General features: G+C 36.4%; 1 protein-coding gene across 15 annotated transcripts in view; it reads left to right on the top strand.

Annotated features, from left to right (window-relative positions):
- Nucleotides 1-14,654, top strand: part of RABGAP1 (RAB GTPase activating protein 1) — a 163,144-nt gene that overhangs the window by 5,493 nt on the left and 142,997 nt on the right. For 8 of the 15 annotated variants that reach the window (XR_012126332.1, XR_012126331.1, XR_012126330.1 and 5 more), the window contains exons 1-2: nt 1,191-1,288; nt 13,905-14,104. Coding sequence is in view for 7 of the 15 variants with exons in the window: in XM_073224810.1 (XP_073080911.1) it covers nt 13,955-14,104 (150 nt within the window). In the remaining 8 variants the exon portion in view is untranslated. Of the gene's footprint in view, nt 1-1,190; nt 1,289-7,232; nt 7,422-13,904; nt 14,105-14,654 lie in introns of those variants that run through there. The other 7 variants (XM_073224856.1, XM_073224835.1, XM_073224824.1 and 4 more) reach the window with 4 other exon arrangements.

The raw sequence follows: 14,654 nt of genomic DNA, 5'->3' as shown, positions 1-14,654 counted from the left end.
AATGTTAATATTTACATATATATCTGGGGTATGTATATGAACCAAGGAATACAAGAATGTATGTCACCAAAATTAAAAAGGTGATTTTATCTGTTATCTCATGGGATTTTACTTTCTTCCTGATCCTTAATTATTTGAATACTTTAAAATGGGTGTGTATTACTATTATGTAACTGTATAAGGAGAAAAGGAACAAAGCTATTTTCCTGTGGCAGTGAAGCCAAGTCTATTGTAATAGACAGGACTGCAAAAGAGCACAGGTTTTTTGCCCTTTCCCTGGTTGATATGGATGCAAAGCTACAGGAAAACATTGTAAATGACTCATTCACCAGGAAAAGAGCTTATGTTATTTGAATAAAGAAAGGGGGAAGGTTAAGGAATTGGCTGTAGAAATATTTTTTAAATTATCAAGACTTCAGTAGCCCTTTGATCAGTTTTTGTTACCGTCCACCTTATAAATTTATTTAGGAAAAAGACTATAAACTTCATTATATTGCCCTTACTCTGTATACTATTTGAATGTTTTCCAAATAAAATCCCAGCCCCATCTTTGAGTAACACTCTGAAACCATCTTGTTCTTTTTTGTCTTACGTCTCAAATACCTCCAGGTAGCTGTTTTGTAGTCAGAAGTTTTGACTTCTAGACTGAATTCTGTTACTTAGGTAGAACTCATTATAAAACGAAAAAAGAAATCCTATTCTCAGGTTTGTGGGAATGCTAAAATGAGATACCCACCCATATAAGGACCTATCACAATCTCTGACACGTTGTGCGCCCTCAGCATAGGCCAGGTGAGTTGAGAAACACTATAAAGGGCTGCTTTTGAAACAGCACTTGAACATGAAAAGGGAGCAAGGGATTCCTTGCTAGCACCAGTAGTCTTTGCAGTTGTACCCCCGCTCTTAGAGGCAACGGCCTGCCCCTCCCGGCAGTCTTGCTTCCAATCCCTGAAGCAGTCACCCAGCCACCGCCAATCGAAGCCCCGACTCTGAGCACAGCAGCCCGCAGAGCTCTCCGAGTGCAGGCTCTGCGCAGGCGCAGACTCCCGAGGGGGACTAAACGTCAGGTGGGGCTTAAAGGAAGGGAAGTACGCCCTCGCCGCCTGTTGTTGGACCAATGGGGCTGCTGGGTACGGCCGTGGGCCTATGAGGCGGGGCGGAGGGCGGAAGGGGCTACTCTCACGTGAGTAGGGGGAGGAGAGCGGGGGTAGGGCTGCTGGGGAGGCCCAGGCGGCGGAGCCTCGGGGGCAGCGAACGGCGGGCAGCGGAGCGGGAGACGGTGGTTCGGGTAGGGCCGCGTTTCTCCTCCTCATCCTCTTCTATCTGCCAAGCCCGCGGAGGGTCCTCCGGCAGCCCCTGCTGGGAGCCAGGCTGTTTTCTCATCCCGCAGGGCTAGGCGGACTAGACTGCCCTCCGCTCCCTCAACGAGCCGGGTTCTGAGGGGAGCCGTGATTGGGGGCAGGGGGAGCTGTGGCCGAGGGAGAGGGCGCATGCGCAGGCGGGAACGCTCTCGGAGCCCCTGCCCAAACCGGTTCCCCCTGTTTGGGCGGATGTCTGTCTCCCGAGTTTCGCAGCCGTCCGTCTGGCCCCCCAGCAAAGCCGGTTCATCTCTTGGCGTTCATGATTTGGGCCAGGTCCTATTTGGAAATCTGGCCGCCCCCTCTGCCTCAGTTTCTCCCATTGCCTGCTGGTCCTGTGTCTGTGACTGAGGCTGTCGGCCTGTCATCTCGTGTTGGTCTGCCTTATTTTCCTTGCCTGAAATTAAAGTGCCCTCTGCATGCCACTCTCTACATCTCCTTTACGTATCTGATCCCAGTATTTCGCTATGTCTTGATTCTCAGCAACCTTCTGGGGTTTAGGTGTTGAGTCAAAGAGGATAATCCCAGACTTCCAGGAGTTCGCCGTCTATTGCTCGGTATTAATTTGGTCCCTACTCTTATAATATTAAGGCTGTTACCATCTGCACCTGCTTTTACAGGCATCTCCATGCTTTGGTTACTTCGGATTCCTCAGTCTTGGAAGCAAATGCCCTAGGAGACTGTTAAGTGATTATGCTACTAGTGTTCCGTTAGTTGAAAATCATGTTCCCACTTTAATTAGAGACCTTTTGGCGTCTGTCATTTTTAACGGTTGAGAAAATTATCAGAGACAGGGTGTCGCAATTCATTTGATGTTTTCATTCAAATAAACACCTATATTTACATACAGGTAACTGGGGTAGTAAGTCATGAGTGTATGTGGGCGCGCGCGTTTTTCCAGCTGCTTTGTTTAGGAAGGAAAAAAATGAGTTCAATTGTGTCACATTAAACTGATGTTTGAAAAGTAGTTGAAGAAAAAGGCTTAGGTGCTAAGAAAGTGCACAGTCAACTCTTTTAAACGAAGGACCTGTTGCCCTTCTTTCAAGTGCGTATTGGATTATTTTAATATGTATTGAAGGCTTTTAAGTAGAGTTTATAAAACCTGAAAATAGGGGAGAAAGTTCTTTAAGATCGTTCATTGTAGACCTCAGTTTACATTAACAAAATTTAAATCTATGATTGATTCATATTTATTGGTTGCATTTAAATTTCACATGCAGCTTTAATACAAATTAACTCAAATTGCAATTAAAATTGAGGTATTGCTATGTTGTGGTACACTTCTTGCTGTTTCAGTCTTATAACAGCTTACAGTTAATTAAGTCAATTCATTGGCATTAAGTTGTATATTTGGGTAGTTAGTCTGTCAGCTCTGTGCTTTTTGGCATTTTGGTCACAGTGTTCTACTAGTTTACAGGTACTTAATCTGGATTAAATGGTAATTTAGTGGAATTATAAAAGTGGTCTACTGAACATTGAAATAAGTGAATTATGCGTATTATCTACATGAAGGGACATGATTTTCCACAAATATATCATAATTTTACAGCCTGGGCAGGTTCTTTAGAGAAGTAATTTCCTTTTATTGATTGTATTTCCAGCTAAACTTTACAGCCCAGAGTATTTTAAAGGAGTCATTGTCTTTTATTGAGCATTTTTCAAGCTAAAGTGAAGCCTACTTTCAAGGTCTCATTATTTCACAGTAATTGTTTTAACAAGTGACCTTTGAGCACAGGCTTCAGAAAATGGTTTAAATGAGCGCTACCTTTGAGCATCTTTATAGACGCTGAGGTTCTGACATGAGCTACCAGTAAAGTTATCTTTGTAGTTTTCAATATAATCAGGCATCATCTGACTTCTCAGGTATATAGAATAAGTGAGTATAAACTTCATAATCGCTCTTGGAGATAAAGCTCAGATATTAAAGAAGTGCTAATTTAACCAGCTTGCATAATGCGGTTTGGCATGACAGTATAACATTTGGGTGCTTCATGTATAACTGCCTTGTTTTATTAGTTTTCCATAGTTAGATCCCAAAGAAAGAAAATCCAAGCTAAGGACTCGATGTCCATAGGTATATATGAACAAGCACCAGATTAACAGCTTTTTTTTTTGCATAAAGTGATTACCTGATTCTCTCCCACCCTGTTTTGTGTTGACCATGGGATATTCTTTAGAAAACTTGTAAACCAAAACAATACTGGATAAACATTTAAACTTATATTGTAACCATTTCTTGGTGATCCTCATAGCCCAATTTCTCTTTATGTGTAAAGACTCTCTGACCAAATATGGTAGTTTGCAAGTCACGAATCTGCTGTAGAATTTAGCCTGAAGTTCCCTCTTTACAGGAGATAACTCTGAGGTAGTCATCAGAAAGAATATTTTGAAGGTTGTTCTATCATAATGGAGTTTGTGTAAGGCCTCACTTTTCCCAAAAGTCCCTTTTTCTGTGGATCATTAATTAGTAAAAATAAAGGCCAAAACTTGTTTTTAAATTAATGCTTGACATTAAATACCATATATTACCTTGGCTCTCAAACATGAGAAGTCGATCTTCTTAATTGTATGGCTGTGCTGCCAAATTCGAAGGTTTGCACCTCTGAAGAGTTAAGGCACTGTTGTTAGGTATCTTCAGTTAAGGTTACATCAGCTTTTGTGTGGTAAATCACTACTTAGGATCTATTGATCTTTGTGGTAAAAAATTTTTCATGCTAAAGGTGTATTAGCAAATTAGTTTTCTGCGGTAACTTTAACACAATCTTACTTATCTTAAAGATTAACAATAATTTGATTATCTTTTAAATTTCTTTTTCCAATTTTCCCTCATTTATATGTTTTGGTAATTATAACCAACAACCTATGGTTTTAATTTTGTTTTCATTTTCTGTTGGTAATTATAACCAACAACCTATGGTTTTAATTTTGTATTCATTTCTGAAGGAAAAAGAATTGATATGCAGAATCTTTGGCAACATTTTAAATATCAAGGGTATTAAGTGACAGCATTCAAGGCAAATTGGATTCAGTGTTGGGTAGTTGTATACTACTACTGGGAAAAGCTGTGAGTTAATCATTTTAATATTTTTACCATAGAGGTAATAAACTCTTACGCCCTTGAAGTATGCTGATAAATGGGTTGTGGCAGTGTGAGAGTAGGAACATGTCTCCCAAATATCTTGCTATTTTCGATTTTCTATGATTAGACCTCTGATACATCTGCAAAAGAGAAATGGTCATATCCTTATTGTAGTTACCTATTGAATTCTCTGTGAACCGAAGAAAAATCTGATTTATTCTAACCTCAAAAGCTAATGCTTATATAAAAAATTGTTCCCTAGCAGAAAGCCATTTTTAATTTTTTGCTTTTGGTTGTGAGAAAATATCTTTTTAGACAGATTTTTTAAATCTTTGAAACTTAATTATTTGTGAACTTTTTTGATCTTACACAGTGCCTGTTCCAGTGCTATGCATAAGGGTGCTCAGTAAATGTTCATTGCTTGTCCACCATCCTCGTGTAACTGTGGACTGGAGCCTTCTTAATCAAAAGATGCAGAAAATGTGTATCTTCTGCCAAACATTTGTGGTTTGCCTACATATAGAAAAGAACAACATCGTTACTGCATTTATCTTAGGCTTTGATTATCTTTCAAATGATTACTTGTTTGACATTAAATTCACATATTTTTAAGGAGAAATGAATAATATAAACATTTCAGATCTAAGTGTAGACAGGTTGATATTCTAAATTGAATAGATTCATTTTCTTCACTGTGGATGAGAAGAAACTATATTGCTTAACTTCCTAAAAGGAGAAGTCTTTGGACAATCCTGCATTGCTTAAAAATATATTTTATATTTTTAAAACACTAATGTAAATTATATTATGCTTTAGAAATTTCTTTCAGAAAAAGTAAAGACAAGGATAACCTTTAAAAAAAATCTGTGCTAGTAAGGTCAGAAATGTAATCTGACTTTGTGAATAACTAGTATATTAACTTTAAGTAGTACATTTAACATTAAGCTAACTTTCTCTGTGTTCCCAGTGGTAGGTTTCTGTTGTGGAAATACCATCCAATAATTTAAATATTTAGTTTCAGAGATACTGTGTTGAAGTGGTGTAAAACCAGTATAACGTAGAGTTCTGGAAAGAATTAAAGTGCTGTTTGCTGAAATAGCCACAGGAACATGGGGCTATTTAAGCCACTTAAACAAGGTTTATTTTTTCAGATGTCAACAGTACTGCACTCAGTCAAAAGAGTTAAATGAACTCTTTAAGTATGTTTCATCCCCTCTTTTTACTTAATTATACCTTTAATTAGAGGTATCAAGATGTAAGGAAGAGAGTGTGAAGTTTAGAATCAGAAAGACATAGATATCCCATGTCTTGAACTTAGTATATGACCTAAGGTAAGCTACTTAATTACTCTGAGACTTGGTTTCTTCATTTGTAAAAATGGAATTAATTATGCTTACGTCATGGATGAGGACTGGAAAGCACCTGGCATTTCCCCCTCTCGTTCCTGGATACTCTCATTCACAAAATAATAGGAAAGATTCATTCCTTCATTTTACAAATGAGAAAACTGAAGCTACAACATCATCTAAATCAAATAAAAAAGGACTGAGGAGTTCATGCCCAGTCACTTTTTTCTTAATGTAATACTAGGCTAACTTTAGAAACTCTTACAATAAAGGCTTATTGATAACCATGAGAAAGTGAGAAATAACTCTGAAGACATTGGCTATCTTTGGGTGCTTTGCTATATGGATTTTGTGAACTTTATACTAAAGAGCCTATAAAGTTACAATCATGCTTTTCACACTTACCAATGAATAGATGAACAAAATGTGGTATGTACATACCATAGAATGTTATTTGGCCTTGAAAAGAAAGGAAATTCTGACATGTGCTACAGCATAGATGAACTTATGCAAGTGAGATAAGCCAGCCACAGAAGGACAAATATTGAATAATTCCACTACTCATGACAATAGTCAAAATCTTGAGACAGAAAGTAGGGTGTCGGTTGCCTGGGGAAATGGGAGTTAGTGTTTAATGAGTACAGAGTTTCAGTTGGGGAAGGTGAAAAGTTCTAGAGATGAAGTGTTGTGGTTGCACAGCAATGTGAATATACTTAATGTCACAGAACTGTACACTTAGAAATGGCTCAGATGGTAATATTTATGTTATATATATTTAACCACAGTTTTAAAAGATTAATACTTTTTAAAAATTGGAAAACTTAAAAAAAACCTTTTTGTTACAAATTACTGTGTCTGTATAATTAAGGATCTTTTTACTCCATCTGTAATTGTACAGGTCACTTCATACTTTAAAGAAGGAAACTGTCACAGGCTTTGTAGGTTAAGCTTTACCTAAGAGTGACTTTTAGATAAGCTGTTTTTTTTCTTTAAGTGCTGTAGGCTCAAGATGATTATGTTTTATTTTTTGGTTTTTAAGCTAAGCTGAAATTATTAAGAAGGTTTAAGTTAATGTGGTTCTTTTAGCTCACTAAAATAATTCAAAGGAACAGCCCCCAAATTTGGAGTCAGACTAAAACAGACACATGTATTGTTTACCAATTAGTAATGGTGGAATGGAATTTATTTTTATAAAAAAGATGATTTTCCATTGAGTTTTGTTAGACTTGCCCCACCCTTCACAGGGATAGGCTATGAGAAATTCATCTGAAAACAAATTCAGGGAAACAAACTTCAGAGCCAGGAAAAAAAAAATCTGAGATTAGTGCAGTTTTTAAAAATAACTTCTTTGTACTCTGCCTGTTTAATTGTAAAGGGCTACAAACCCACGGGAATTGGTCTGGTGCAGCATCTTTGAGGTTTGATTCTGTCTTACCTTTTTCTGAACAGAGAGTGATCTTACTGGATCAGTGTTTTTGAAGGATACTACTGGGAGCAACCACAGACAATGTATTGGAATGGGGAGAGAGAGAAAAATAGGCATGTCAAGGAGGAGAGATGCATGCATTCCAGAAGAGGACAGAGGCACCTAGATACCTGGGTTTGCATCAAGTTCCACAGTTTTATCTGTAAACCTAAGTAAGTTATTGAACCATTCTAAGCTTCAGTTTGTCATATGAAGCCAATATTATCTGGCAAGGTTAGTGTAATTAAAGATTAGTAATAATGCATATAAAGCTTCTTAGTACCATGTTGGACACATGATTGGCACTCAGAAACTAGTAAGTATATTGACTTTTTAGATTTAGCAAGATGATATAAGTATCCCCCTTGAGAGTTCCTGAAGTTGTACTCATTCGCTCACTGGTTGAGCAACAAAGATAATGGGGATCGAAAGTGGTAAGAGATTGTTTTAGTCCAAAGAGAATCCAAGGTATGTTTTGTGGCTCAGTGTTTTAACTAGTTTTGGTCATGAAAGGTGATAACTAGATGAGTCAATCAGGTGCACTCAATAATAGTTCTTCTTTGGGTCTGTTCGTTCCAGTAGTCTTTCATATCCACACCTCCAGTCACATGAATGTAATATAGCGTATTTGTCATTTGTCGTCCTCAAATTACTTACACCCTACCACAGATGAGAGAGTACTATAAGTAAAGTAGTTCAGAGAGACTGTGTGCCCCGTGTAGTCCCAGCATTTACCATGGTGGTATATACTTAGTAATTGTTTCTGGAGTGAATGATCAACAAATATAATGGAGTAGAAAGAGATGTAACACTATTTTACTGTGTGATAAATACTATAATTCTGTGATAGAGTTAAAAAAGCAAAAAGGCAAAGGCTTAAGAGGGAAATAATATTGCAGAAGGGAAAGGGGGAGGTTGTATCATAAGATTGCTGGTGGGGGAAGAAGGACTAACTCGTGAAATTAAGACATATTCCTAGCTTAGCAAACAGCATAAGCAAAGGTTTGAAAATGAAACTGCATGATATATTTGGTGCTGAGTTGTCTGGTATGGTTTGATAGAAATAAAAAAGACTAGAATGCTATTGTCTTTAGATTTTGAAGGACTGATGATAAAGAATTTTATACTGTTTTCAGTCAGGAGCGATCAAAGGTTTTGAAGAAGGGGTAGGATATATTATCAGATCTAAATTTTAGAAATTTAAATGTGGGGCTTTGATAATCAACTAGAGAGAGTCTAGGGAGACTTATGTCCCAGCTAAGTTGAAAGAGAATAAAGTACTCACAAGTCACTGATGTGAAGGATGTTGAAGGAGAAAAAGATTGGGGTATGTTTTGGAACTAAAATCCATTACAGTTCCAGGGGAGAATGAGAAAAGGAATAATGGCTTTTTTTTTTTTTTTTTACATTTTTATCTTGAATCAGTTGCTAACAAGGATAGGGAACATATGAAGAATATGTTGTGTGTAATGGACAAGGGTTCACTTTGGCCTGTGGAATTGATTTTGAGATGGCCATAGGACACATGTAGCAGAGCCTTCCTGTGTATTCTCATAACACTTCTTGGATATCCGTTATTCCAAGCACTGTGTTACACTGTAATTACTTGTTTACTTGTTCATTTAATGCATCAAGGTAAACCTGTCAACAGTAAAGGGTACCTGTTATTCCTCACCATAATAGTATACCTAGTGCCTGACATGTGTGAGATACTCAATACCAAATAGAAAAGAAAACAAATACCTGTATGTAGTTATGGATAAAAGGTAGGGCTAGCAGTATTGGCAGCATATAAAAAGTTGTAAAGACAGGAGCGAATGAGATAGCCAAGGAAAAGTGTGGAAAAAGTAGAGGGTCAGGGGGGAATTTAAAAAATGGGCATAAGGAACCTAAAAGACAGATGATAACAGATAGAAATAGAAAATGGAACCCCAAAAAAAGTGTTTCATTAGGATGTGGTCAGCTGATAGAAGTAAGATGAGAACTCAAAACAATTCTTGGGTTTTGAAACTTGGTGTGTTCATTCATTCATTCACTTATTTATTCCTTCCTTCCCAAAGTAGATGCTCAGAAAACATAAACAAAATACCCAGGGATGCACAGATGAGATTTGAATTCAGTTTTTAGAAGAGAAGGTTCATTGAGGGTTGGTGGGAGGCAGAGGAACCAGAATTTTGAGAGGGACTGCTCATTGAGTGGCATGTCCCATTGAAGTGGTAGAGGTGAAGGCAAGTAATGCTACTCCTTCAGGAAGACTTTCAAGAAAACCAGGAAAATAAAGATGAACCAGAGCCCTGGACTAGTGCTGAGAACTGGCACACTTTATTTGTCTCAAGCATGTCAAGTTCAATTATAAGTATCACTCACATCTCTTTTATTAAGTTAGGTCGGTCACTTATTGGGAGGTAATTTTACCTCTACTACTTGCACATTAGTAAATCCATATTACTGCAAGTTCACTGTTGATGTTACTGCTCTGAATTGTGTTAGTTACTGGAAACAATACATAGATTTATTTGATAGTACTCCATCCAAAAAAAAAAGTTCGCTTTTTAAAAAGTAAATACTGATTATCCAGGAGCCATCTGTTTTTGAAAAACTGTCAAAAGAGCCTTTATCATGGCCAGTTCTTTTCCACTTCACTCTCCATTATCTGGGTCTTAGTGCATGAGAGGAAAATTGAGACTGAAAATGAATCTTCACTTGGCAAGATTGAGATGCATTATTTGCCATGATCTTTGCAGAAGTGCATGGTTGAGCATAAAATTGTCATGGCGCAGAGCAGTGAATTTGCGCATAAAGCCTGTAAGGAGTTTTGATCTCATGAGACTAATTTTCAATGAGAAAATCTCTCAGGATGTTTTTATGTGTCATTAAGGATGAAGGTAATGAAAGGATAGAAGAAATGAAAAATACAATCGAACCTTTAGGTTTGATGCAGCAGGCTGTATTATTAAACAAAATGACCTGTCATTTTAAGTGACTTCTTAAAAGAAATAGAGAGAAGGAAAACATCCCTGAACTTGCATTTGCCAGCCTGGCCCTGTTGGTAACTGGACCTGTTAGAAGAGCCTAGACTCATCTGTTGTATAAAAGAAGGAAACTCGGAGTAGGTACCAAATATCAGAGTGTTTGCATGTATATTATCTTATTTAAAATGGGATAAAAATCTTAATATTCTGTCTGCCTTACAGAGTTGTTAGGATGATAAAATGAGATAATGTGTAAGTTTTAGTAATCTGAATAAAGTATTATACAAAGATAGGACATTGTTATTCATTCAAAGTATTCCTTGACATTTACATAAACAAATTAGAATGTGAAATTAGGAAAGCTGTATGTTTTTGCCCTAATACTGTTTCCTACATTGAATTACTGAAATCAGTTGATAATTGTTAATTCTTTTAAAATTGTTAGTTTCTGAAAAGCTATAATTAGTGGCTGCTTATAATATTCTGTGTGTTGTTAAATAAGATATATATATATATGTATACTTTGCCTATATAGAACATTTATCTATATATTCCTTAGTAATTTTTGTAGTAGCTCTTTGGGGTAGATAGTACACTGTTAAAACATATGGAAACTGAGACTTTGTGACCAAGGTCACACTAGTATTAAGTAGTAGAACCAGTGTTATAACTTGGGTTTTTCCTAATTCTTAATTGTGTGCTTTACCACCACAGATATGACTTCTGCTTTTATTGTCAGTCAGTGAAAGATGGTTACTGTTACTTTTTCATTGGGTGGCTCTTGCTGTTTTCCATCTTTATTTACCATTTACCCAATGTCTTCAGCAAATATTTGAGTGCCTACTCTGTACCAGGCATTGTTCCAGGTGTTGGGATTATAGCAGTTAATGAAACAAAAATCTCTGCCCTTCTGGAACCTAGGTGCTATCTTTACAAGATACTTAAATGATTAAAATGTAAATACTTTAAAAGCAGATTAAAATGTGTTAAATAGTGATAGGCGTTATGGAGAAAGGTAGGAAGAGGAATGGCAGTGCGGGGTGTTGGTGGGAGGAAGTTAGTACTGTATTGTCCATGAGAATTAGAGTTACAATCTGAAGGATGAAGAATTAGAGTAGGGGGCTTCTTATGGTAACTGATGTAAATAAGGATTTAAAAAATTGGTCATTGTGGTCTCAAGACAGATGATGTGAATACTCTAGAATTTTGCTGGTACACCAAGTTCTGGGGCACCTCCTGATTGAAGAGGCCAGGGAGAAGGTGGTCTTATCTAGAGCCCTTGGAACTCATGGTCTCTCTCTTCACTTCTGCCATGGAGGCCAAAGAAGGGGCATCTCTCTGTATAACTTGTCCTATACTAAGTGTTTTGATAAGCCTCATTCCCACTGAGTAATTCAGTTAATTTCAAGTGAAGTATCTTTTAAAAATGTATTTTCCTGTCACCTTAAAGAAAATAGATTGAACTTCGAGCCTGCCAGATCTTCTCAGCTCTATAGTGTAAATGAGAAAGTATGTTATTTCTAAGTCTAGGGTATTTTAGAAAGTTGTCAGTGTCTCTGAGATGATAGCTTTAGAGGATTTTCCAAGACCTACTGCTACCCTGATGTTAGTCACATTTTAAAAGAGGGGAAAAGACTTGTTAAGCATGAAAACCTTACCTAACATACAAGTTCTAAAAAAGATAGACTCCTTTACCCAGTACTGAATGTTTTAGGACAAGGCCAGAATGTTTTGGGACAAGGCATTGGAAAGGCATTATAATCTAATGGGAGAGCATAGCCTCTGGAATCAAATAACTGGGTTCAGTTTTTAGCTTTGCCTCCAACCAGTTATATTACAGCTGTTACTTTGAACAAGTTACACCATCTTCTAAGCCTTAATTTCCTCATCTGTGTAATAGATATGTGAAGATTAAATTATAAGGCACTCATCATCAAATTGTAATACAGTACAGTAGGTACTATAAAAAGTGTAAAATGCTGTGGGAACAGAAATAAAGCAAGCAGTACATTTGGTTCTGTGAGACTGAACAGGCCAGGCCACTCGACAAAGGAAGATCAGATCATGAATGATGAGCTGGAATACAGAAGCAAGGAAACCAGTTTACAAAGATTATCTATCCTAAGAGGGCAAATACCTGGAAGTATTAAAATATGTATCCTCAGCAAAGACATTACATCCTCTAATTAATAAATTTATTTCATTGAAATATAATTGGCATACAGTATCCTGTTTCAGGTGAATATATTTAACTCTCCATGTCTTAGTCCCTTTCCCAACATGTTCCCATAGTGTTCTCTACCTTAAATCGGTACCTTTTAATGTGTTCAATTTGCCTGTTCTCTACACACAAGAACTAGTTTCTCTTGTTTACCATATTCTGTTCTTAATACACTAGGTATCCTGTAACTGTTTATTGAATGGATGAAGCAAAACCACATTAAAAAAATGTTTTCCAAAGTGTATTTTGAAGCATTTTTGAAAGTCACACTATGTATTTAGATTTAGTCCTATGAACTGTAGAGCTGTGCTATCCTTGAGCAAGAGAATGTTTAAAATGAAAAGCAGCAAAGAGTCCAGGTTTGGAGCCTTAGTTGTGTCTTCTTAAATGACCTAACTTCCCTTGAGGTTGCCATTTCTTTATGTGTTTAATAGTATTGATGAGTTGTATTTAGGGATTATGTAATAACTGCTGTCAGGTATTTATTTAGATGGGCCCTTTGAGAGAAAATAGTGCTTGGCACATGGTGTATACTCAATAAATATATGTTCAATTAAAAATCCTAAGCATAAATCAGGACTTCTTAATTGGAGGGGTTAAACTCTCAGAACATTTACCTCTTTAAGGTACAAGATGAGCTGAAACTACTTTTGTTTCTTGGTTAAAGCTCTCTTGAATATAATGCTGTGTTGTGTTGTTCTGTTGCAGTTTTGGCAACCAAAGGGAAATGCCACAAAGTATGCAGGTTTTTAAATGGTAGATGAGTTAAAGTTTTATTCCAGTAGTTAATAAGTAAATGAATGGCTTTTCATAAAATCACACATTTCTATACTTGTTGGGAATTTTTGGCATGAAACTCTTTTATTTGTAATGTTCATATGGAGTTGCGTTCTAAGAAACCTTGGGATAGGATGATGTTTTTAATGTACTTCTGATTTTTTGCTGTGTAAGGTATTTCCCAACTTTAGAATTTATGCTTGTCCTCCTTTGAATTTATTTCTTTTGAGTGTTAATGTGAAATTTTGTTGCATCATATGAGTTTTTAGTATTTTTTATTTAAGTATAAATAATGTTAGGAGAACCTTATTGTCCTAAGTACTTTCAACTTCATATGGGTGCATCTTTATAAATTAAAGGATAAAACATAGTAGTACTTCATGATTTTGAGAGGCCAAGAATAGAGTTGCAACCTGTGCCAAAGAAATCACTGTTGGCAGGCAGTTATTCTCAAGGGAATGTGATTTCTTTCATTTTTTGAAATCTGAAATATCTTGGTCCTAAATAGCATCAAATTCCCTCATTATCTGGAACAATAAGCTTAAATGGTAAGTACTAAAAGTCTTTAGAAAATATTTTGGGAGTTTTTTTTTAAATTTTTCCATCTGTATTTTGTAAGATTTAGAGCATAATTGAATATCTGGTGGACATTCTATATGAGTATCTTTATGGTTTTTGTTTTTCAGGCATTTTAAAAATATTTAATCATTCATGAGTTGAGCTTCATTCTTGAGTCATGGATGACAAGGCTTCTGTTGGAAAAATCAGTGTCTCCTCAGACTCAGTATCTACTCTTAATAGTGAAGATTTTGTCTTGGTTTCCAGGCAAGGAGATGAGACACCATCTACAAATAATGGAAGTGATGACGAGAAAACAGGACTCAAGGTAAAGCTCCATAACCTAAGTTTCTTTTGCTTAGCCTGGCTAAGCCCACTGCAAAACTTCCTCAGTAGGAAAGCATATGGAGTAAAAATAAGAACATGGAAATAACATCCTTTCTTTTTTTAATTCTAAAGAATTTTATTTGTAATTAGTGATAGTGAACAAATTTATATTTAAGGATTTTCCATTTGGTTAGCTTCTAAATCTTCTAATACTCCTGTTAAAACTAGTGGTCATAATATAAACACCTGTCATTTTAGTATTGTTCGCACTTTACTATTAAATTAGAAGTGATTGTTTCTTTTGGGCCTGGTGTGTGCAGTGTAAAGGCAGTGGCTGGTTATAAATACTATCTATAAAACTAAGTTTTACGATTATTGATATAGAACTTTAAATACCTGGCTTTTGGCCACTTCTGTTTGTTTATATTTTCTCAGCCAGACAGACAACTGTTGCTTATTTTCCTGTACTCTGTTGTTATTCTCTTTACAATAGTCTGTTTATTTAACAAATACAACATTATCTGTTAGTGTCATTTAAAATGTACATAGCT

The sequence above is a fragment of the Manis javanica genome, chromosome 2 (assembly GCF_040802235.1).
Source record: "Manis javanica isolate MJ-LG chromosome 2, MJ_LKY, whole genome shotgun sequence".
Lineage (NCBI taxonomy): Eukaryota > Metazoa > Chordata > Mammalia > Pholidota > Manidae > Manis > Manis javanica.
This window is presented reverse-complemented; position numbering and strand designations above follow the sequence as displayed.